The following is a 21,742-nucleotide window of genomic DNA, read 5'->3' as shown; positions in this document are numbered from 1 at the left end:
AGCTAACTTTTAGAATGCCTGCTGTAGAGATGTTTTTAAATGGTTACATCTATGACAGGGCTGAAAGAAAAACATACTGGGTGATTTTGATTGTGTTTAAACCCACCTCTGTAGATGTTTTTGTTGTTGCATTGGATGTCTCTGATAGGACTGCCAAGTCCAATTCAAGAAATATTGTGGACTTTGGGGGTGAAGCCAGGAGACTTTGGGGGTGGAGCCAGGATCAAGGCTGTGACAAACATAATTGAACTCCAAAGGGAGTTCTGGCCATCACATTTAAAGGGACCACACACCTTTTAAATGCCTTCCTTCCACTGGAAATAATGAAGGATAGGGACACCTTCTTTTGGGGCTTATAGAATTGGACCCCCTGGTCCAATCCTTTGGAAACTTTGAGGGTATTTTGGGGAGAGGCACTGGATGCTATGCTGAAAATCTGGTGTCTCTACCTCAACGCACCCCCGCTCCAGAGCCCCAACTACCTGAAGATCAATTCTCCATTATGCCCTATGGGAATCAGTCTCTATAGGGAATAATGGAGTGCCCAGCAGACATTTCCCTCCACCTCCCCTGCTTTCTGCTAACCCTGAAGTGGGGGGAGGGCCTCCAAACTGGGAGATCCACTGCCCCCAGCTGAGGGGCGGCAATCCTTCTTCCTGGAATACCTCCTCACAGTCTGCGGACCCCAAGCTGGAAGGCCATTCCTGCGTGCAATAAAATTAAGAGGTTCCGGAACTCCGCTCCTGTGAGCTGCTGCCCACAATGAGGCCTGGCTTGATGGTAGATTTTGGTTTGCCTCAGCATTGTGTGCAAGATGACAGTGAAATACAGCCTCTTTTTTTTTGCCAGTTCAGTGTACTTCTAAAGATGAAACATAAAATATGAAGTCTCTCAGTGTTAAGTGGCGTGAGAATTTGGCAGTATGTATTGCATGGGGGGAAGCAGCACAATGTTGCTTTGCAGGTGGGTCTTGAAAAGTAGAGTAAATTTGGAGGTGGTTCCCAAAAGGTCCTGAAAACTCTCACAGTGCATCCCACTTCAAGAAGTTTGAGAAATGCTGGCTGAGGACCAAACTTCAGCATTACTCATGAGATCTGTGGTCAGTACTCTTGGTTATTATTTATGCGTTTGTGTAATATTTCTGCAAATCTTCAAACACAGGAAAGAGCTTACAAAAAGTCCGTACAGTGCAATTCATTCAAATGATATACGCATACAATAGAATACCTTGAAACCCACCACATCAGTTCAATAAATGTAATTTGGTCTGGTATCACTGGAAGTAATACTAAGCAGAGGGGGTTTTTTGTAGGAGGAACTCCTTTGCATATTAGACCATGCACCCTTGATGTAGCCAATCCTCCAAGAGCTTACAGGGCTCTTAGTACAGGGCCTGCTGTTAGCTCCATGAGGATTGGCTACAGCAGGGTGTGTGGCCTAATATCATCATCATCATCATCATAATATGCAAAAGAATTATTCTACAAAAAAGCCCTGATCACCATGTGGCCAACAGTTAAAGCTACAAGGCTCACTGGAATAAAATAGATTTGCTAATTTTCTAAACTCTGATCTGGACAGTTTAAACTAGCCTGATCTTGTCAGTTCTTGAAAGCTAAGCAGGGTCAGCTGTGGTTAGAACTTCGATGGAAGACCATCAAGGAAGTGTTATGCAAAAGGAAGTTCTTGCCTTGAAAACCTATGGCAGGGGTCTCCAACACAATGCCTGTGGGCGCCATGGCAGTCACCAAGACCTTTCCTGGCACCCACCAAGTGGATGATGCCAGGTGGGTTCTTGCAAGATTGGCCACTGGGTTGGCTGTAAAGTTTTGGTGGCAGCTGACACCACACTGTTGGTTTTATTTTCTCTCTCGCTCTCCTTTTCCCTTTTAAAAAATAGCCTTCTCTCGTATTCTACCATTTGTATATATAATTCCTCTGTTTTTCTGTGTGTGGTTCCACCTCCCATGGTGGCCATTTTGTGGTTGACATCCCCTCCTACAGAAGCCATTTTGTGGTTGTGCCCATCACCTTGTGTCAGAATTCCAAAGATATCTGCAGGCTCAGAAAGGTTGAGGACCCCTGCCTTATGTAGTTGTCATAATTTGGTTGCGACTTTACTAAATTTTGTGAGGGAAGGTACTTTGCACATTACTTTGGGAAGACTCTCCCAGAGGGTAGGACTGATTACAGAAAAGATGGTAGCCTTTGTTGTGGTCAAATGAACCTCTTGAAAGGAAAACAGCTTTTAGGAGTAGATATTGGGATGACCTCAGCTGATATGTGGGCATATATTAGGAGAAACTAAAATGTCTAGGACTAGATTAGAACTGAGGCTCAGGGAGGGAAGGTTAATATTTTCTCCTTTTGTGTTTCTCATGATGGAAATCTGTCTTCCTACCCAAAGCTTCTGTTACCTCTGGTGTGGAAAAAGACAGTAATATGGCTAAACATTGCATGAAAAGGGGGTGATTTTTACTAAGGGAAATTCCAAGGAGGGGAAGGGATAGCAATTCTTAACCCCCTATTCAACCCCCTAGCAGGAGCTTCTTTGCATATTAGGCCACACACCCCTGATGTAGCCTATCCTACAGGAGCTTACAGTAGGCTCTGCAAGAAGAGCCCTGTAAGTTCTTGGAGGATTGGCTACATGAATCAAAATAAATAAATAAAATAAATAAAATCATGGCGGTGTGGCCTAATACGCAAAGGAGCTCATGCTACAAAGTGAGCCCTGATCCTATTACAAGATCCCCAATCCAGTTTAAGTTTTCCCTGGTGGCTATTTAATTTTGAAGAAAATGGGAAAACCCAACCATGGCTCTCATATGTAATGTGCAGTTTGGCCCTCAGCCTTCACATTCCCCCCCTCCCCTTTCTTGTTAAATAAAAGTAGTAAACATCTCATCACTAAACTGCAGTACAAAATCGTGGAAGCGAAGCACAATTTCTGTGCAGTGCTGTGCTTGGAAGCCTGAAAAATGGGCAAGCGCTATGTGGTCCATCTGTCCCTTTGTGGGGAAAGTATTTCCAAAATGGCTCCATCGAGTGGCCACAAGTGCAATGTGCAAGAAGTTATTTTTCTGGATCACTTCCAGTATCACAGCACTGTGCCAAAATAGTTTGAGTATTACTGCATGAGGGGCATAGATCACTGAAGCAGCTTGCCCTTTGGTCAGAAAAAGACTACAACACAGGTTTAAATATCTTATTAGCTAAAATATAGTGCATTCACTGTAAGCTTTTTGATTTAAAGAATGTAGCAATACATTTTAAACAAGGAAGGAAGGAAGGAAGGAAGGAAGGAAGGAAGGAAGGAAGTCAGACATATTGTTTTTAAAGCAGATATTTGCAAAATATGAAAAGCCTAATTCTGTCTTTAGAAGTTTGGCTTAAATCTGAACAAATTATATATACAAGCAGAGAAAACCACAGTTTAGAATGTTTGGTTTTCTAATGAAGAAGGAGTCCAAAATGTTTAGGATTTTCTTTTATGGTATACTAGAATTGTAACAGAATTTAAGAAGGAAGTTAGCATAAGATGCTGCTGTCAGCCAGCAATGTGCATATAATTATAATTAACACAGAGTGATTGGCTGTTGTGGATTTTCCAGGCTGTGTGGCCATGGTCTTGGGACTGGATGTTTTAACAGCAACTGTGACTGGCATCCTCAGAGGTATAACCCAGAAAACTGTAGTTCCCTCTGGATCAAATGAGTGACTTCATTCAAGAGAAACAAAGAAAAGAACACAAGGCCTAATAGAGTCCTTCATAGCAGTCCTCTGGCCAGCTTACCCAGGCCTGAATTAAAACCAGGACAGAACTGCTTAAGGCTTAGGGTTGCCAAGTCCAATTCAAGAAATATCTGGGGACTTTGGGGGCAGAGCCAGGAGACATTGGGGGTGGAGCCAGGAACAAGGGTGTGACAAGCATAATTGAACTCCAAGGGAGTTCTGGCCATCACATTTAAAGGGACAGCACACCTTTTTAAATGCCTTCCTTCCATTGGAAATAATGAAGGATAGGGGCACCATCTTTTGGGGCTCATAGAATTGGACCCCCTGGTCCAATCATTTTGAAACTTGGCAGGTATTTTGGGGAAAGGCACTAGATGCTATACTAAAATTTGGTGCCTCTACCTCAAAAAATAGCCCCCCCACAGCCCCCAATACCCGCGGATCAATTCCCCATTATTCCCTATTGGAATTAGGGTTGCCAAGTCCAATTTAAGAAATATCTGGGGACTTTGGGGGTGGAGCCAGGAGACTTTGGGGGTGGAGCCAAAGGAGACATTAGGGGTGGAGCCAAGATCAAGGCTGTGACAAGCATAATTGATCTCCAAGGGGAGTTCTGGCCATCACATTTAAAGGGACGGCACACCTTTTCAATTCCTTCCTTCCATAGGAAATAATGGATAGGGGCACCTTCTTTTGGGGCTCATAGAATTGGACCCCCTGGTCCAATCGTTTTGAAACTTGGGGGATATTTTGGGGAAAGGCATTAGATGCTGTACTGGAAATTTTGTGCCTCTACCTCAAAGAACAGCCCCCCCAGAGCCCCAGATACCCGCGGATCAATTCTCCATGATTTTCTATGGGAATAAATCTCCCTAGGGAATAACAGAGTTCCCAGCAGACATTTCCCTCCCCTCCCCCCCCCCCGCTTTCTGACGACCCTGAAGCGGGGTGAGGGTCTCCAAACCGGGGGATCCCCTGCCCCCACCTGGGGATTGGCAACCCTAATTGGAATCCTTCTCCATAGGGAATAATAGAGTGCCCAGTGGACATTTCCCTCCCCCCCCCACGCTTTCTAAGGCAGGAGGAGGGCCTCCAAACCAGGGAATCCCCTGCCCCCTCCCTCTCTCACACACACAAATACTTACTGGGTCTTATTCCTCCAGAACTTTTCTTTTTCTGAAAAGGAAAGCAAAACAAAGGGAGGGGCCCTTCTCCAACGAAACTGTTACTGACCCTTTCCCATGAAGCCCTTCCTGTTTCCTGCTCAGCCTTAAAGGCACACATTTTAAAAAGGGACTTGTTTGCAGGTTTCTAAACCTGCATGAGCTCTAAAACTATATGATGACTGTGGGGGCGGGGCTTCCCCCTCTGGCCAGCTGGCTGGGTGAGGGGGGAAGCCTGTAAAAACAGGGGATCCCCTGCTGGGACCTGGGGATTGGGAAGTTCTCAACCTGCCAGTCCACATTGGGCCGGCGGGGGAACCTCCCCCTGTGTCACTGCCATGATGAAGTCACCCAGAAGTGACATCGTCAAAACGGCAGCACCCCGTGTGGCACCACTCTAGGCATTTCCGGGAAAACTGGTTTTCCCGAATGCTCTAGCCATTTGGGAGGTAAAACTCTATGGTACAATAGGGTGTTGTAATCCGGCCGGGGGATGAAGAGGACTTGGCAACCCTAGAACTGCTCCAGATTCTAGTATCCTGGAATTAATATAAAATGTCAAATGAACATTACAGATAGTATTAATGACTCGATTCCTAAAAAAGGATAAAAGTTAGCTATAAATTATGGGAGCAGAGGATAACGTTTTTAATGTCTAAGCATAATTATTAAATGAACCATTTTGTATCATACCTGAAAAACTGGTGCCTAGTTATGGTAGGGTTGACTTCATGTATAATTGCAATCAGTGCATAATGATAACCTGATTTTGCTCACTATGCCAGGCACTCACACTTTATTTGTTATTAACTCAGTCACCTTTGCCTTAATTCGTCTTGTATGAATCACTTAGAAGAAATGACAAAGGGAGGAACCCATAAGGACTTGCGGGGTTGCTACATTTTCTCCTAACCCCTTCTCTACACTATTTCCTCATTCCTCCCCTGACAGCCCTCATATCCTTTCCCCTTTCTCTAATTCTCTCTCTCTCCTTTCTACTGACCAACCAGCCTTTCTTTTATTTGTTCCCCTTCAGCTTCATTTATTATTTACCTCATTTATACCCCATTTTTCTCCCCAGTGGGGACCGAAAGCAGCTTATATCCTCCTCCTCCATTTTATCCTTACCCACAACCCTGTGAGGTAGATAGATTTGTCTGTGTTAGTAGCCCACTGACACCCAGCAAACTACCATGGCTGAGGGGAGATTTGAACCTGTGTCTCCCAGATCCTTGTCCGATTCTCTAATCACGATATCACACTGGCTTTCAGCTTTTCCTCCTTCTGGCCATGCTGCAAAAGTTCTGAGATGTAAGGTCACTCAGGTGAGTTGTGTGGTGGCCATTTCTGGGCCAAGGCTGGCCATTTCATTGCGGTTGCCTAGCAACCCCCATGATGGCCACTGATATCTCAGAGGGCATCAGTTTCTCAAAGACACAGGCATCGCTTTTGTTTATTAGGGGGTGGGTGGGTTAAACCCCAATGTGGGGTTTTTTTTAAGCTTTCAGATTTTTCTGCAAACCTGGGGCTTTTCTCAGGTTTGCAAAAAGATCTGTCTTTATTCATTGAGAACTCTCCACAGCTTTCACTCCCTGGAATTACAGCTGGTGGCAGGGCAATCCCGTGGTTCTGCTACACTGGCAGCTGCCAACACCAGATTAATGCAACCTTATATAGTCATGATTCCATACACTCCCAACAACAAAACAGACAGGAATATTTGCCAGAAGAAAGCAGAGATAATATAGCATCACCAGGGGACATTTGCACAAAGCGAATGCACAAAGCTGCCTTCTACCAAATCAGATCACTGGTCTATCAAGGTCAACACTGTTATTGGCTCTTGAATTTGCGTGGGGCAGGGAGCAAGCAGGGAACACGCAGCCCACTCCAGAGGTGCCAGTGCAGAATCCAGGAAAAAGAGTCACCATGAGGAGCCCCGCACAGAAGGAAGGTGAGTGCTGGGTGCGGAATCAGTCCATGAGTCCATGGTCAAGATCCCTGCTGATTCTGTTCCTGGCTTTCTGTACAGTCTGCCTTGCCCTGGGCATACGGAAATCCTTTCCTCTGCATCTGCTAGAAGGCCTACGGAAATACAAATGTCACATGAGGACACTGATAAATATTGGCAGCGGCAGAAGACCCCTCCCCTCAGCTGACTTTCCGCTCTCTTTAATATTTCATGGTACACTTCTAGGAAGGGGGGAGCCTTGTTACACCATACATGTTTATCGCAATCTGCAAGAGGGGAGTTTTGCAAATGTTATGAAAATGGGCCATAAACTAGATGTTTCCCAACGCTTCCATATTCAGCAGCTGTGAAGAATCCTGATTCCCCCTGGGGCAAAACAGTTTTCCAGGCTGAACCATTACGGTTTCTCTGACTTGGGCTGCGTTGTCCCAAGATGGACATCTTCAAGACTCTGGCCAATCATCCGCAGGCTAATGGCCATATTTGATGGAAGGGCAAGACAGAAAATTTACCACCGTTGATTGTCCATGTTGGTGGCAGGGGTGGAATTCTAGCAGAAATTCCTTTGCATATTAGGCCACACACCTCTGATTTAGCCAATCCTTCAAGAGCTTACAAAAAAGAGCCTTGGAGGATTGGCTACATCAGGGCTGTGTGGCCTAATATGCAAAGGAGCTCCTGCTAGAATTCCACCCCTGGTTGGTGGTGTGTCTTTGTCTCATTCAGGATCTGCAGAAAAGTGAGTCAGCAAATGCAGGGCTGAGATGGGCATCTGCCAGTTTGTTGAGAGGATCTGAAGGAATTCTGGCAGGAGCCAGACCACAATTCAAGTAGGGTGTGGATGAAGGTCCTTTTCTTGAGACAGTCTCTATTGCTGCTTGGATCTGGCTCAGGGGCAAAGCATCTGCTCGGCATGCGCAGGGTCCCGGGTTTAATCCCCAGCATCTCCGGTTAAAAGAATCAGGTTGTGATTGATGTGAAAGACCTCAGTCTGAGATCCTGGAGAGCTGCTGGCACTCTGAGAATACTTTGATGGACCGATGGTCTGATTCAGCATAAGGCAGCTTCACAGATTCATTTTTTTTTTAAGATCCAAGTAGGCAGCCATGTTGGTCTGAAGCAATAGAACAAAGTAGGAGTCCAATAGCACCTTTAAGACCAACAAAGTTTTATTAAGAATGTAAGCTTTGCATGCACACTCCTTCAAGCGAGGAAATGGGGTACAGTGAGCAGAGCTACTTATAACTGGTAGGCAGTGGTTAAGAGCATGCTGGAGGCTAAAAATCTGTGAGCTAAATCATGCTAACTTAGCTTAGAGGGAACACTGCCCATGATGTTGATTATTAAGGCTCTGAGATTACTCTAACTGTAGTGATTAATAGTCAGAAAGTTGAATGGAAAGTTGTAGCAAATGCTTCATAAAGGAAAACCTTTTTTTTTTTTAAGCGGTTCCAGCATTATCCTCCCAAAGTCACCAAAACTGGATGGCAAGCTGTGTAGACATAAGAGAATCCATGTTGGGTCAAGTCAGTGGCCCATCTTGTCCAACACTCTGCATCATGCAGTGGTTAAAACCGAGGTGCCATCAGGAGGTCCACCAGTGGGGCCAGAACTCTAGAAGCCCTCCCACTGTTGACCCCCAAGCACCAAGAATACACAGCATCGCTGTCCCAGACAGAGTGTTCCAGTTATATGTTGTGGCTAATAGCCACTGATGGACCTCTGCTCCATATGTTTATGCAGTCCCCTCTTGAAGCTGTTTGTGCTTGTAGCTGCCGCCACTTCCTGTAGCAGTGAATTCCACATCTCAATTAGGGTGAAGAAGTACTTTTATCCGTTCTTAACCCAACTGTTCAGCAATTTCATTGCGTGTCCACAAGTTCTTGTATTGTGAGAAAGGGAGAAAAGTACTTCTTTCTCTGCTTCTCTATCCCGTGCATAATTTTGTAAACCTCTATCATGTCACCTCTTGTGAGCTCTATGTCCTTCTTGGGCTCCGCTTCTGGAAAACTGTTTGCTGACTCACTTCTTCCCATGTTACCCTTTCCCTACCCTTCACTGCCCTGGGGAAATGGGCATTTCAAAACAGCGTAGAAGACTGGATGAAGCAGGGAGTCCCAGAACCAAGGCACAGCTAGGAAAGTAGCCAGATCTGAGCTGTTTGATTGAGACCCAAAAGTTAGAGATAATTTCACTGGGATCGTTTGCCCTTTGGAGGGGAGCAAATAGACCATTAGGGTCCAAGTAAACACCTGTTTTCAAAAGGTCACAAAATCGCAGACTTCTTTGCCTCTGTCCACAAGCCCGTTCTTGGCTAGTACCTCTAGTTTGTGTTTTGTTGTTTTTAATTTTAGATTGTATCATGTGCAAATAATTGCTTTGGGGAGCGAGACCTTTCTTGGTTCTGTGTGCTGGTCATTCTAACGCTGGACATGTAATGGGATTTGTCTGGCATTACGTAGCCTTCTTCAGCACCAGCTGCCCTCAGCTGCTGAGCTGCAGGTTTTACAGAGGAGTGCAAATATGTTCCTGCTGCTGGGGGGGGGTCTACAAAAAAGCCCTGCTGGAATCCGTGTTGTCAAATGCACAAAGTATTACTCTGTGTGTGTTTGTGAGTATGTGTATACATGAAGTACTACTCTCTCTGTGCGTGTATATATGTGTATGTGTGTGTGTAGTACTTTGTGCATGTGACAACATGGACTCCAGTTCATGAAAGCTCATGTCATAATAAATATGCACACATACACACACATGCAGTGTTGTGGGGAAGATGTAAATAGGATCAAAAGGCCATAAACTGCAAATAGATAGGGTATGGCTTTGACAGATGTATTCAGGATTGGCACAGCAATCCTGCACAATACCTGAAGTTGGTGATAGGTTTTGGGGTTTTTTTTTTTGAGTTTGCTAAGCTGACTGATAGCTGTAGGGGATGAGAATTGCCTGTTCTTTATTCATGTCTTGGGGAAAAGCAATCAGATTTCCTTATGAATCAGTGGTGTCTCTTTTTAAGTTATTTAGCTGAAGAAAAGGCACTTTCAGGAGCGCAGCAGAACTTCCTGGTAAAAAAACTTAAAACATCTGTCAGATCCTTGTAAGGCTCTTCCAGTTTCCAGTACAGTTGAAAATACACGAGAAAGCAGTGTGATCCTAAAAATATTAAAAGAATATTGCTGTGTTTTGAAGGACGCACATATAAAGTACTCAGTAGTTCAAAAAATAATTTATCTCTGTACACGCAATTAAAATTACTTTTAAAAAACAAAATTAAGAAAAAATTCAGTGTGCTCCAACATTAAAAGATGCATAAATATCACTGGACAATGGCAGAAACTTTTTTTTTTTTTAAGCAAGTAAATGTTACATAGCAAGACTAATTATGAGACTGCAGAATAATTTTATTTAACACTTTGAAATCTGTTCTCGGGCTCCCTCTTGTGGTTAAAAATGCAGGTGCTACTTGGGATAAAGTAGACACACACAAAACTAATTTGTTGTTCTCATCGTCATCAGGGGTGCAATTCTAGCAGGACCTCCTTTACATATTAGGCCACACACCCCTGACGCAGCCAATCCACCAAGAGCTTACAAAAAAAGAGCCTTGCAAGCTCTTGGAGGATTGGCTATATCAGGGCTGTGTGGCCTAATACACAAAGGAGCTCCTGCTAGAATTCCACCCCTGGTAGTCATCATTATCACCACCAGTGAGGGGATTTCCCCCCAGGTCAGTATAGTATGTTTAGCAATGTTGCAAAACAAATCATGGTTGTTGTGGGCATTAGATAGCATCAGAGAAAGCAGCAGAACAAGATGCTTTGCGCTCGTGGCTGGGGTCTGAGAGGCAACACCAGCAAATAGGTGAGCAGCGGGGGCAGAGGGGTTGTAGAAAAAGCCCAGCAGGAACTTATTTGCATATTAGGCCATACCTCCTGATGCCAAGCCAGCCAGAACTGCGTCCCTGTGCATTCCTGCTCAGAAAAAGCTCTAGTGAGCAGGCTGAAAAGCAAGTCTTCTCATGCCTGGAGTTACATAGAGCATATGGGCAGAAACTGCCCCAAGCTGAACAGTATCGAGGACCAGGCTAGGCTCCTCCAACGTAACTGCATCTAGCCAAAGAAAGCTGGGCAGGCAGAGTCACTCTTGGAGCCTCAGGACATGAAAACTGTGAGACAGTGCCTAGATCTGCATCTAAAAGGACTGCAACCTTTTAAACGCCTTCCCTCCGTTGGAAATAATGAAGGATAGGGGCACCTTGTTTTGGGGATCAAAGAACTGGATTCCCTGGTCCAATCTTGTTGAAACTCGGAGAGTGTTTTCATGAGAGGCACTGGATGCTGTGCTGCAAATTTGGTGCCTTTACCTCAAAAAAACCAGTCCTCTCAGAGCCCCAGATACCCACAGATCAATTTTCCATTATATCCTATGGGAATCGGTCTTCATAGAGAATAATAGAGTTCCCAGCAGACATTTCCCTCCCCCACCCCTCGCTGCTTTCTGATGACCCTGAAGCGGGGGGGGAGGGCCTCCAAACCGAGGGATCCCCTGCCCGCACCTGGGGATTGGCAACCCTAGCCTTCCAGTGGCAGGGGGAACCTGGCAACCATTAGCAAAGATCAGGCCTATTCTTTTTTTTTTTAATTAGTTGTGCAACAGAATATCATAGATCACATACAAAGGAAGCAGATTTATTTCCAGTAGACCTTTAACCATTTTCAGGAGATCTGTTCCCAGGATTATTTTGAATGGTGAAATCCTCAGAGGTTCTGCTGTTGCTCACTAGTAACCAAGGCTTTCTTGGTAGCATGAAGTACTTTGCATATTAGGCCTCACCCTCTTGATGTAGCCAATCCTCCTGGAGCTTACAGTAGGCCCCATACTAAGAGCCCTGTAGGCTCTTGGAGGATCGGTTAAATCAGGGGTGGGTGGCCTAATATGCAAAGGAGTTCCTGCTACAGAAAAAAAAAGCCCTGCTAGTAACAAAACCCTAAACGTCCTTCAACATTTAGTGATGACGATTGTGGCATGATGGGAATTAAAATGGGCTGAAGACTATGTCAAGAGATCAAAACGTTAGACTACGAGGGGAAATGGAACCGTGAGTTTCAAATCCATGAACAGTGAGGGTCTCCTGTCCCTATCTATTTAGGTGCTTTCTAGGCCAGCTTTCCATAAAATGTTAAAGGTGTTGGAATTCTGTACCTGTCCTGCATGTCTCGGCAATGATCTAAGTTCCAGTCATTATAGGGTTAAAATGTTTACCTGTTCTCTATTGTCTGCCTGACCTAGGAAGAGAAACTTGGCTGTCTGCCAATGAAGAAAAAGCCCACTAAAGGACTGTTTGTTTGTATATACGCTCTTGGTCACTTAGACAGGTGACTTCCTTTGTCTAGGTAGAGAGAGGTCAAGAAGGAGGAGAAGAATCTCCATTAGCAATGTGTCTTTCGTAGTGATAAGATGTAGCTGATTTGTGTTTCTTATTTTCATCCCAGTTCCCCATCGCTATAGAAATAAACCTATGACTTGTTTTGTTCTAAAGAGCTCTCAATCTCATTTTGATCCAGCAATCCATTGAACTGTTTGGCATATAGAAATTGATTTTTCCAAACAAATATCTCTAACACAAGGTGGCTCACAAAAGTAAGAACGGATGATAATATGAAAAGAACAGTCCAAGTGATTTAAAGAGGGGGCAGAAATTCGAAAGCCTTCAAAAGAAGGTAATTTTTCAAAGGCTCCCAGAAGGTTTTTAGTGAGGATATTCTTCACAGCTCCCAGGGAAGGGGAGTTCCATGGTTTGGGAGCAGCCATTAGAATGTCCTTGCATTGGGGTATATGGCATGGCCTTGGCAAATCTATGTCTGCCTTGGGTTATTGTGAGATGAGGGCTTTTTTGGTAGCAAGAACTCCTTTGCATATTAGGTCACACCCCTGATGTATCCAATCCTCCTGGAGCTTACAGTAGGCCCTGTAAGAAGAGCTCTTGGAGCCCTGTAGCTCTTGGAGGATTGGCTACATCAGGCTCCACCCTTTCACCTGGGGGTCATCTGCCATGGCCCAGTAAGCCGGGACGCCGGCAGCGAGTCCTCCAGGTGGTAGGTGTTACATTAACGAGCTCTATCTGCCCGGGTTTGATGTTAGAGTTTTCCTTCTCTTAGGCTGGCGAGGTTGGTGGGCCCAGCCTGCCCATCCGGTTATACCGCCGGACAATTCGGTCGCACCATGACGTAGCAAACTCTGTGAAAAACGGGGGGACCAGCGAGAAGGTGTTGCTACGGATGCAGTAATGCAGGAGAAGCCATTGCAGTGACCATCTGCCAGGCATAGCCAGACAGTGACCACGCGGCGTTCACTACACCGGGAGAGGAGAGGCTATGTATTGCGCATACACTTTCCCTGGGGGGGTAGGATACCCAGAGGGAGCCCACCCCACCCCCCTACATCAGGGGTGTGTGGCCTAATATGCAAAGGAGTTCCTGCTACAATAAAGCCCTGTGTGAGACCGTATCCAGGAAGAACTGCAGTGAAAGAATGCATTCAGCTTGCAATTCTTTTAAGAAAAGGACTTGTGACTTTAAAAAGCTTTTTAGAAATATACCCACTCTAGAGAATCAGTTTGGTGTAGTGGTTAAGTGTGCAGACTCTAATCTGGGAGAGCCAGGTTAGATTCCCCACTCCTCCACATGCACCTGCTGGAGTGACCTTGAGTCAGTGACAAGTTATCTCAAGTGCAGCTTTCTCAGATCTCTGTCAGCCCTACCTATCCCACCGGGTTTCTTAAGGGGAAGGGAAAGGAAACTGGAAATTAAGACTCCGAATGAAGGGCAGGGTATAAATCCAGTCTCCACCTCCTCTTCTTCTCTGACTGTACCCAAACTCACTCTTTGTAGTCTTCACAGTGCTTGAAGAAGAAGAATTGCAGATTTATACCCCGCCCTTCTCTCTGAATCAGAGACTCAGAGCAGTTTACAATCTCCTATATCTAGGGTTGCCAATCCCCAGGTGGGGGCAGGGGATCCCCCGGTTTGGAGGCCCTCCCCCCGCTTCAGGGTCATCAGAAAGCGGGGGGAGGGGAGGGAAATGTCTGCTGGGCACTCATTATTCCCTTTGGAGACTGATTCCCATAGGAAATAATGGAGAATTGATCTGCAGGTATCAGGGGCTCTGGGGGGGCTGTTTTTTGAGGTAGAGGCACCAAATTTCCAGTACAGCATCTAGTGCCTCTCCCCAAAATATTCCCCAAGTTTCAAAACGATTGGACCAGGGGGTCCAATTCTATGAGTCCCAAAAGAAGGTGCCCCTACCCTTCATTATTTCCTATGGAAGGAAGGAAATGAAAAGGTGTGCCATCCCTTTAAATGTGATGGCCAGAACTCTCTTTGGAGTTCAGTTATGCTTGTCACAGCCTTGATCTTGGCTCCACCCCTAATGTCTCCTGGCTCCACCCCCAAAGTCTCCTGACTCCACCCCCAAAGTCCCCAGATATTTCTTAAATTGGACTTGGCAACCCTACCTATATCTTAAATTGGACTTGGCAACCCTACCTTTTTGGGCAAAATTATCGAGAGGGCTGTGGCGGTGCAGTTACAGGAATTTCTGGAGGACGCTTCCGTCCTAGACCCATGCCAGTCCGGCTTCCGCCCGGGCCATGGGACGGAAACAGTCCTGGTCGCCCTCATGGATGACCTCCGACGACAACTGGATCGAGGCGGCTCGGCGGTATTGCTGTTGCTAGACCTATCGGCTGCGTTCGATATGGTCGACCATCAGCTGCTGACCCGCCGCCTCGCCGACGCAGGAATTCGGGGGCTAGCCTTACAGTGGCTCTCCTCCTTTCTTGATGGTCGGGGACAAAGGGTGGCAATTGGGGGGGAGCTGTCTCAGAGATACCCACTTCATTGTGGTGTGCCTCAGGGGGCAGTTCTCTCCCCGATGTTGTTTAACATCTTTATGCGCCCCCTTGCCCAGATTGCACGGAGGTATGGGCTGGGTTGTCATCAATACGCAGATGACACCCAGCTCTATCTATTGATGGACGGCCGGGCTGGCGATGTCCCTACAAATTTGGACCGGGCATTACAAGCCGTGGCTGACTGGCTCAGGCTGAGCGGGCTGAAGTTGAATCCGGCGAAGACTGAGGTCCTTTGCGTGGGCCGCGGCGGACCGGGAGGGGAGATCACTTTACCGGCCTTTGACGGTGCGCCACTGGTACCAGTGCGCAAAGTCAAGAGCCTGGGAGTGCTACTGGAATCCTCTTTATCAATGGAGGCCCAGGTAGCCGCCACTGCTAGATCCGCCTTCTTTCACCTTAAGAGGGCGAGGCAGTTGGCTCCCTTCTTGGAGCGCACCGACCTAGCAACTGTGATCCACGCAACGGTCACTTCGAGATTGGACTACTGCAATGCCCTCTACATGGGGCTGCCCCTATACCGAACACGGAGACTTCAGGTAGTCCAGAACGCGGCGGCCAGGCTACTGGAGGGACTACCACGGTGGGAACCTGCGCGGCCTGGGCTGCGGGATCTGCATTGGCTGCCGGTTGTCTACCGTGTTCGCTATAAGGTGCTGGTCATCACCAGCCTACCTAAAGGACCGCCTCTCCCCATATGTGCCCCAGAGAGCGCTGAGATCCGGTTCTCAGAACTTACTAACAATCCCTGGGCCAAGAGAAGCTAGGTTGAAGGCTACCAGGGAGCAGGCCTTCTCAGTGATAGCCCCTCGTTGGTGGAACGACCTTCCTGAGATGGTGCGAGCCCTGCGGGACCTGAACCAGTTCCGCAGGGCTTGCAAAACATTTCTTTTCCAGCTGGCTTTTGAGATAGAACTTGATTAATCCAACGAATGGACATCTAGCCATCTTGCGTACACTATGATACAGTATTTTAGCACCATTTTATATATTTTAACTATTTTAAATAATTTATTTGTGACTGATATATTTAAAACTGTTTATCTTGTTTTATGTGAATCATGGGATCCCCATGTCTGTTAGCCGCCCTGAGCCCGCCTGGCGGGGAGGGCGGGATATAAAAATAAAATATTATTATTATTATTATTATTATTATTATTATTATCTTCTCCCGCCACAACAGACACCCTGTGAGGTGGGTGGGACTGAGAGGGCTCTCATAGAAGCTGCCCTTTCAAGGACAACCTCTGCCAGAGCTATGGCTGCCATAGCAGCTGCCCTTTCAAGGACAACCTCTGCCAGAGCTATGGCTGACCCAAGGCCGTTCCAGCAGCTGTAAGTGGAGGAGTGGGGAATCAAACCCGGCTTTCCCAGATAAGAGTCCACGCACTTAACCACTACGCCAAACTGGCTCTCTAAAACAACACAGCACTGCACACTCTACCACAACCATGCACCAAAGACCTACAATTTGCCACTGTAGTCTCTTCAATCGTCTTCAAGAGACTACAGCCGCAGTTCCTAGAAAGGAAAAATCCTTCGTGTCTCCCACCTACTTTCTACAGTATTTTTAGTACATTAGTTGGCCCTGATTCATATGCAGAGGTTTGCCAATAGCACACATTAAAACCCTGCGGTTGAATTTAGAATTCTAGGCATTCTTAATCCAAAACTAATCTGCCCCGAAATCTCGATGCTTTTTTGGCTGATTAAGCAGGAGTGATTAGCAAAGCGATGTGAACAGCCCTTTGTGAGCAAGAAATCGTGCTCATAACTTTCCGATGTGATAATCGGTCTCGGATGTGGAACGAGTGAAATTTTTCCGAGCGTCACAGGGCCTTTGCTGTCCATTAAATATCAGGAGAGCCTCTCATATAAAAAGATGTTAGTCCCATTTTATAGAAAAACAGTCCATGACTCATGTATTGTGAAAGATACCCCATTCCCCCTTTGTCTGTACATCTTGTGCTTCCTTAGAGGAGTGAGTCGTTCGGCGTTGAATGTGGTTCAGGGCCTTAAGTATCTTTCCAATCCCTTTAATCCCTGTTGGCTACAAGAACAGATGTTCAAGATCCACTGTGAGTTTCCATGGCCTTTTGCAGATGTGCTTGCAGTTGCAGTGCCAGAAAGACAAGCTGTCCGTGGGATAGAGTGAGGGGCTTCCAGGGCAATCCTAGATAGAGTTACGCCCATCTAAACCCATTGAGTTCCATGGATTTAGAAGAACACAAGCCTGTTTGGATCTCTCTTGTCCGTCATCTAATCTGGCATTCTTCTCTTCGTCTTGATTATTTTTCATGTTGTTTTCTCACAAAACCTTCCTCAATGTGTTGTTTGTCTGGAAGAGAACACAAATTTAGAGCAGAACATGGCACAGTTATCTTTGAAGGGACAATTTGTGCTCCTTCAGATCTATGCATATATTCATATATACATACCTGTATATATGTCTGTCTGTCTGTCTGTCTGTCTGCCTGCCTGCCTGCCTGCCTTATCTATCTATCTATCTATCTATCTATCTATCTATCTATCTATCTATCTATCTATCTATCTATCTATCTATCTATCTATCTATCTATCTATCTGTCTGTCTGTCTGTCTGTCTGTCTGTCTGTCTGTCTGTCTGTCTGTCTGTCATCTATCATCTGTCTGTCATCTATCTAGCTATCATCTGTCTGTCATCTATCTAGCTATCATCTGTCTGTCTGTCTATCTTCTTCTTCTTCATCATCTATCTATCTATCTATCTATCTATCTATCTATCTATCTATCTATCTATCTATCTATCTATCTATCTATCTATCTATCTATCTGTCTGTCTGTCTGTCTACTAGGGATGGGCTCAAACCAAACCACAAATCATGAATCGTGCTAAAAATGGCTGATTCCTGGTTCCTATCACTAGGGCGTCACCCCCTGCTGAATTTAGGAGTCCTGACTGAGAAGAACAAGACTTCGCAATCGCCCTTTCCAGTTCTGAGACCTGGCCTCAAGGGTCCTCTGCTACCCAGCACCTGGTTACCACAGAGACCAAAATCTTTCTTCAGGAGGCTCCTGGAGGATTGGCACCCATGCCCTGGCTGCTTGCCTTTCTCCTTCCCAGGACTCTTAACGTAGCATGGTCTAAGATGGCTGGGGAACTATGTGGCCCAGAGAACATTACCAGAATCAAAAGATAATAATATTTATTGAAAAGGAAAAAAAATCTACATATGCACCCTTAACACAGCACCAGATCAGCAAATGGAAGCAAAAGAAACTTGGAATGAATGCATTCCTCCTTTCCCCTCCTCTAACACCTACTCCAACTAGTTGTTTTGAGCAGAGTAGGCATAATAGATCTTAGAAGGTTGCCAGTTTGGTCTGTGGCCCCCACCAGAGAAATCTGCAGCTTCCCAACAAGCTGTCTGGCCTCTCTCTCAAAATGGCCGCCATGCAGCCCAGCCCAGCCAAAGGCCTGCTCTCCTTGAGGGCTCACCACTTTCCACCTTCTTTCTCTTAAAGGTAAAGGTAGTCCCCTGTGCAAGCAGCAGTCGTGACATTGCATCACGACATTTTCATGGCAGACATTTTACAGGGTGGTTTGCCATTGCCTACCCCACTCATCTACACTTTCCCCCCAGCAAGCTGGGTACTCATTTTACTGACTTCAGAAGGACAGAAGGCTGAGTCAATCTTGAACCGGCTACCTCCGCTGGGATCAAACTCAGGTTGTGAGCAGAGAGGTTCGGACTGCAGTACTGCAGCTTTACCACTCTGCGCCACGGGATAGCTTTTTTCTCTCTTAGCAGGGAATAGTATCTCCAAACTCCTTTCTGCCCAGGAACTGGTCACCTTTTCCCTAAAGCACTCTAGGAAGAAAAGCCCCAAAGCTCATCTGGAACTTCCTGTTTATACTGCCTCTCTAGCAAATAAGAAGATATTGGATTTATATCCCGCCCTCCACTCTGAAGACTCTCCTTTCCCTTCCTCCCCCACAACAGACACCCTGTGAGGTGGGTGGGGCTGGAGAGGGCTCTCACAGCAGCTGCCCTTTCAAGGACAACCTCTGCCAGAGCTATGGCTGACCCAAGGCCATGCTAGCAGGTGCAAGTGGAGGAGCGGGGAATCAAACCCGGTTCTCCCAGATAAGAGTCCACACACTTAACCACTACACCAAACTCCTCTATGGTTAAGAAGGTGAGGGGAGAGCAGTCTGCTGTAAGCTGACTCCCTCCCGCTGAAAAAATAGTCACTTTTTAATAGTAAGTTCCAACAAGGAAGGTATTCCATCACAAGGCCAATAACAGATCACTGGAGTTCATTTCAGTTTGGGGAAAAGTCACAAGGCGGCGGTGGGGGGGAGATGTTACATCCCTTAGGGTTGCCAGCCTCCACATGAGGGCAGGAGTTGTCCCAGGAGTATGACTGATCTCCAGACTACAGAGATCTGTTCCATTGGGGAAAACAGCTGCTTTGGAAAGTGGACATAATGGCTTTATACCCTGCTGAGGTCTCCCCCATCCCCAAGCCCTGCCCTCCACAGGGTCCACCCCCCAAATATCCAGGAGTTTCTCAACGCAGACTCAGTGACTGTCCTCTTCCCTTGATCTCTAGTCCCAGGGCTTTTTTTCTGGAAAAAAAGGTGCCAGAACTCTTAAAAGGGAAATGAAGGAGAAACACACGGGTGCCCCTCATGAGCTTTTAAACGTTTTTTTCAGAATTTTGTTTCCACGAAGAGGTTCCAGAACTTCATTCCACCACATTCCCCTAGGAAAAAAAACCCTCCTTCTAGTCCCAATCTGAATTGTGGTTACACATGCCGATTAGATGGCGCGGGGTGGATACAGGAAGCCCTAGTACCTCATGTTGCTGCACTCTGAGGAAAAGGTCTTTCTTTCCCAAACCTCCTATCTGAGGTACTTTTGACTTACTCCCATGTGAGTATGGTTCAAATGGTGATGATTTTTATAAAAGGGAAGGGAAATGTGTCCAGGCTTCTGACTTATGGTTCTTACCTCTCAGTTATGTTGCCCTAAACAAACAAATTCTCATCCACTGGTTTGGATGCAGTGCTGTGGTTTTTAGGAGCACTGGTAAAAGATACTCTGAGAATTAAAAGATTTGAAATCTCATTTCTTGACTCCTTGATGCTTCCATAGGGGCATGTTGGATTGCTTCATTCAAGAAAGTGTGCTTATTTTCATAAGGGACATCGTTCATGCCTTTTGCTAAATGTGGTGTTTTCTTGATTTTCACAGGGTGAAAGAGGCTTGGCAGGTTTACAAGGTTTGGTTGGGTTTCCTGGAGTACAAGGGCCCGAAGGGCCTCCAGGGGCCCCAGGACTGAAGGTAAGACCCAAGACCACCAAACCAGACACCATGGCAGGCGATTTGGCCATGGACTTCCCACAGTTTCTATAGTATTAGTAGCAGCTAGTGGCTGACTGGGGGAATGTAGTAATGATCTGTTAAATAGTGTTAATGATTTGGAGTTCTGGAGGCCTCAGTTCAAAAAGTGGGTGCAGACGAGAGCGGAAAGGATGATCAGGGGCCTGGAGACCAAGTCCTGTGAGGAAAGGAACTTGGGAAAGTTCAGTCTTGAGAAGAGGAGGTTGAGGGTGGGGGACATGATTGCTCTCTTGAAGTATTTGAAGGGCTGTCATTAAGAGGAAGGCAGGGAGCTATTCCCTTGGGCAGCAGAGGATAGGACTCACAATAATGGGTTTAAATTAAGGGCAGGAAGATACCAGCTGGATATCAAGAGAAACTTTTTTAACAGTAAGAATCGCTGCAAAGTGGAATCAGCTACCAAGGAAGGTGGTGAGCTCCCCCTCACTGGCAGTCTTTAAGCAGCAGCTGGACAAACACTTGTCAGGGATGCTCTAGGGTTATCCTGCACTGAGCAGGAGGTTGGACTAGGTGGCCTGTATGGCCCCTTCCAGCTCTGTGATTCTATGATTCTAGGGTAGCATTTTTATGTGGGTGATTGGATCAGGGGGCGGCTGTCACTTTATCGGTCTGCATACTTGTTCTAGAGAGAAAACAGTTATCCTGAAGGGGTTGAGCTTGAAGCTGTGCTAAAGTGGAAGAGCCTCTCTCTCACCCCACCCTTCTGTCTTACAGGGTGACACTGGAGAACCAGGACTGCCAGGAACAAAAGGAACCAGAGTGAGTTTGCCTGAATTTGTTTTTGAACTGTTTATTTATTTATTTGAATTTATATTCCACCCTCCCCAGAACGGGCTCAGGGTGGATTACAGTCAAATCCTGAGTTGGAGGAAAGTTTGGTAGCTCTCGAACGTTTACTTTAGATAAAAACATCAGAAGAGCCCTCATGGATCAAAGCAGTGGTCCATCTACTCCAGAATCCTGTTTTTATGCCAGTTACCCTACAGGGCCAATAAGCAGGGCATCTTATTCAAGCCTTGCTGAGCCACTAAGACAGGGGTGGCGAAACTTACTTAACCTAAGAGCCTCATAGAATAAATGTCAGATGTTTGAGAGCTGCAAATCATGAATGTCAGATGTTCGAGAGCCACAAGGGAGGAAGGGAGGCAAACAGATACGGGGGGCAGGAGGGAGAATAGAAAGAAAGCAACTTTAAATGCCGTCTCCAAGCTGGCCAATGGTGCAGTGGGGGCTTCCGAGAGCCACACAATATGTGTGAAAGAGCCGCATGTGGCTGTTGAGCTGCAGTTTGGGCACCCCTTCACAAAGAGATTCTCCTGAGTCACCTGACACAATGATTTGGGGATGACAGTGAAGCAACCGCTCCCACTTAAAAATCTATTCGGTGCAGCTGATCTGTTTCTTGTCAATAAGAACGTTGTCTCAAATCATATGCTAAAAGCCTAATCCAGACATTTCAAAGGGAAGGAGGGCAGAATGTCAATGGTTAACAGGGCACTTGGGAAATCTTTATTGTTGGTGACACCAGTTCTAAACTCCAGAAAGGAAGGAGAGGTGGTATCAGAGGCCA

At 46.2% G+C, this 21,742-nt stretch overlaps 1 protein-coding gene across 1 annotated transcript in view; it reads left to right on the top strand.

Moving 5' to 3' along the window:
- The window catches only part of COL4A1 (collagen type IV alpha 1 chain), a 237,364-nt gene that overhangs the window by 98,394 nt on the left and 117,228 nt on the right, over positions 1-21,742 (top strand). Inside the window, exons 3-4 of the mRNA XM_060259360.1 lie at positions 20,023-20,112; positions 20,887-20,931. Of these exons, the coding sequence (XP_060115343.1) occupies positions 20,023-20,112; positions 20,887-20,931 (135 nt within the window). The remainder of the gene's footprint in view (positions 1-20,022; positions 20,113-20,886; positions 20,932-21,742) is intronic.

The sequence above is a fragment of the Heteronotia binoei genome, chromosome 1, assembly GCF_032191835.1.
Source record: "Heteronotia binoei isolate CCM8104 ecotype False Entrance Well chromosome 1, APGP_CSIRO_Hbin_v1, whole genome shotgun sequence".
Taxonomy (NCBI): domain Eukaryota; kingdom Metazoa; phylum Chordata; class Lepidosauria; order Squamata; family Gekkonidae; genus Heteronotia; species Heteronotia binoei.
The sequence above is the reverse complement of the archived record's forward strand: the minus strand, read 5'-3'. Positions and strand labels throughout refer to the sequence as shown.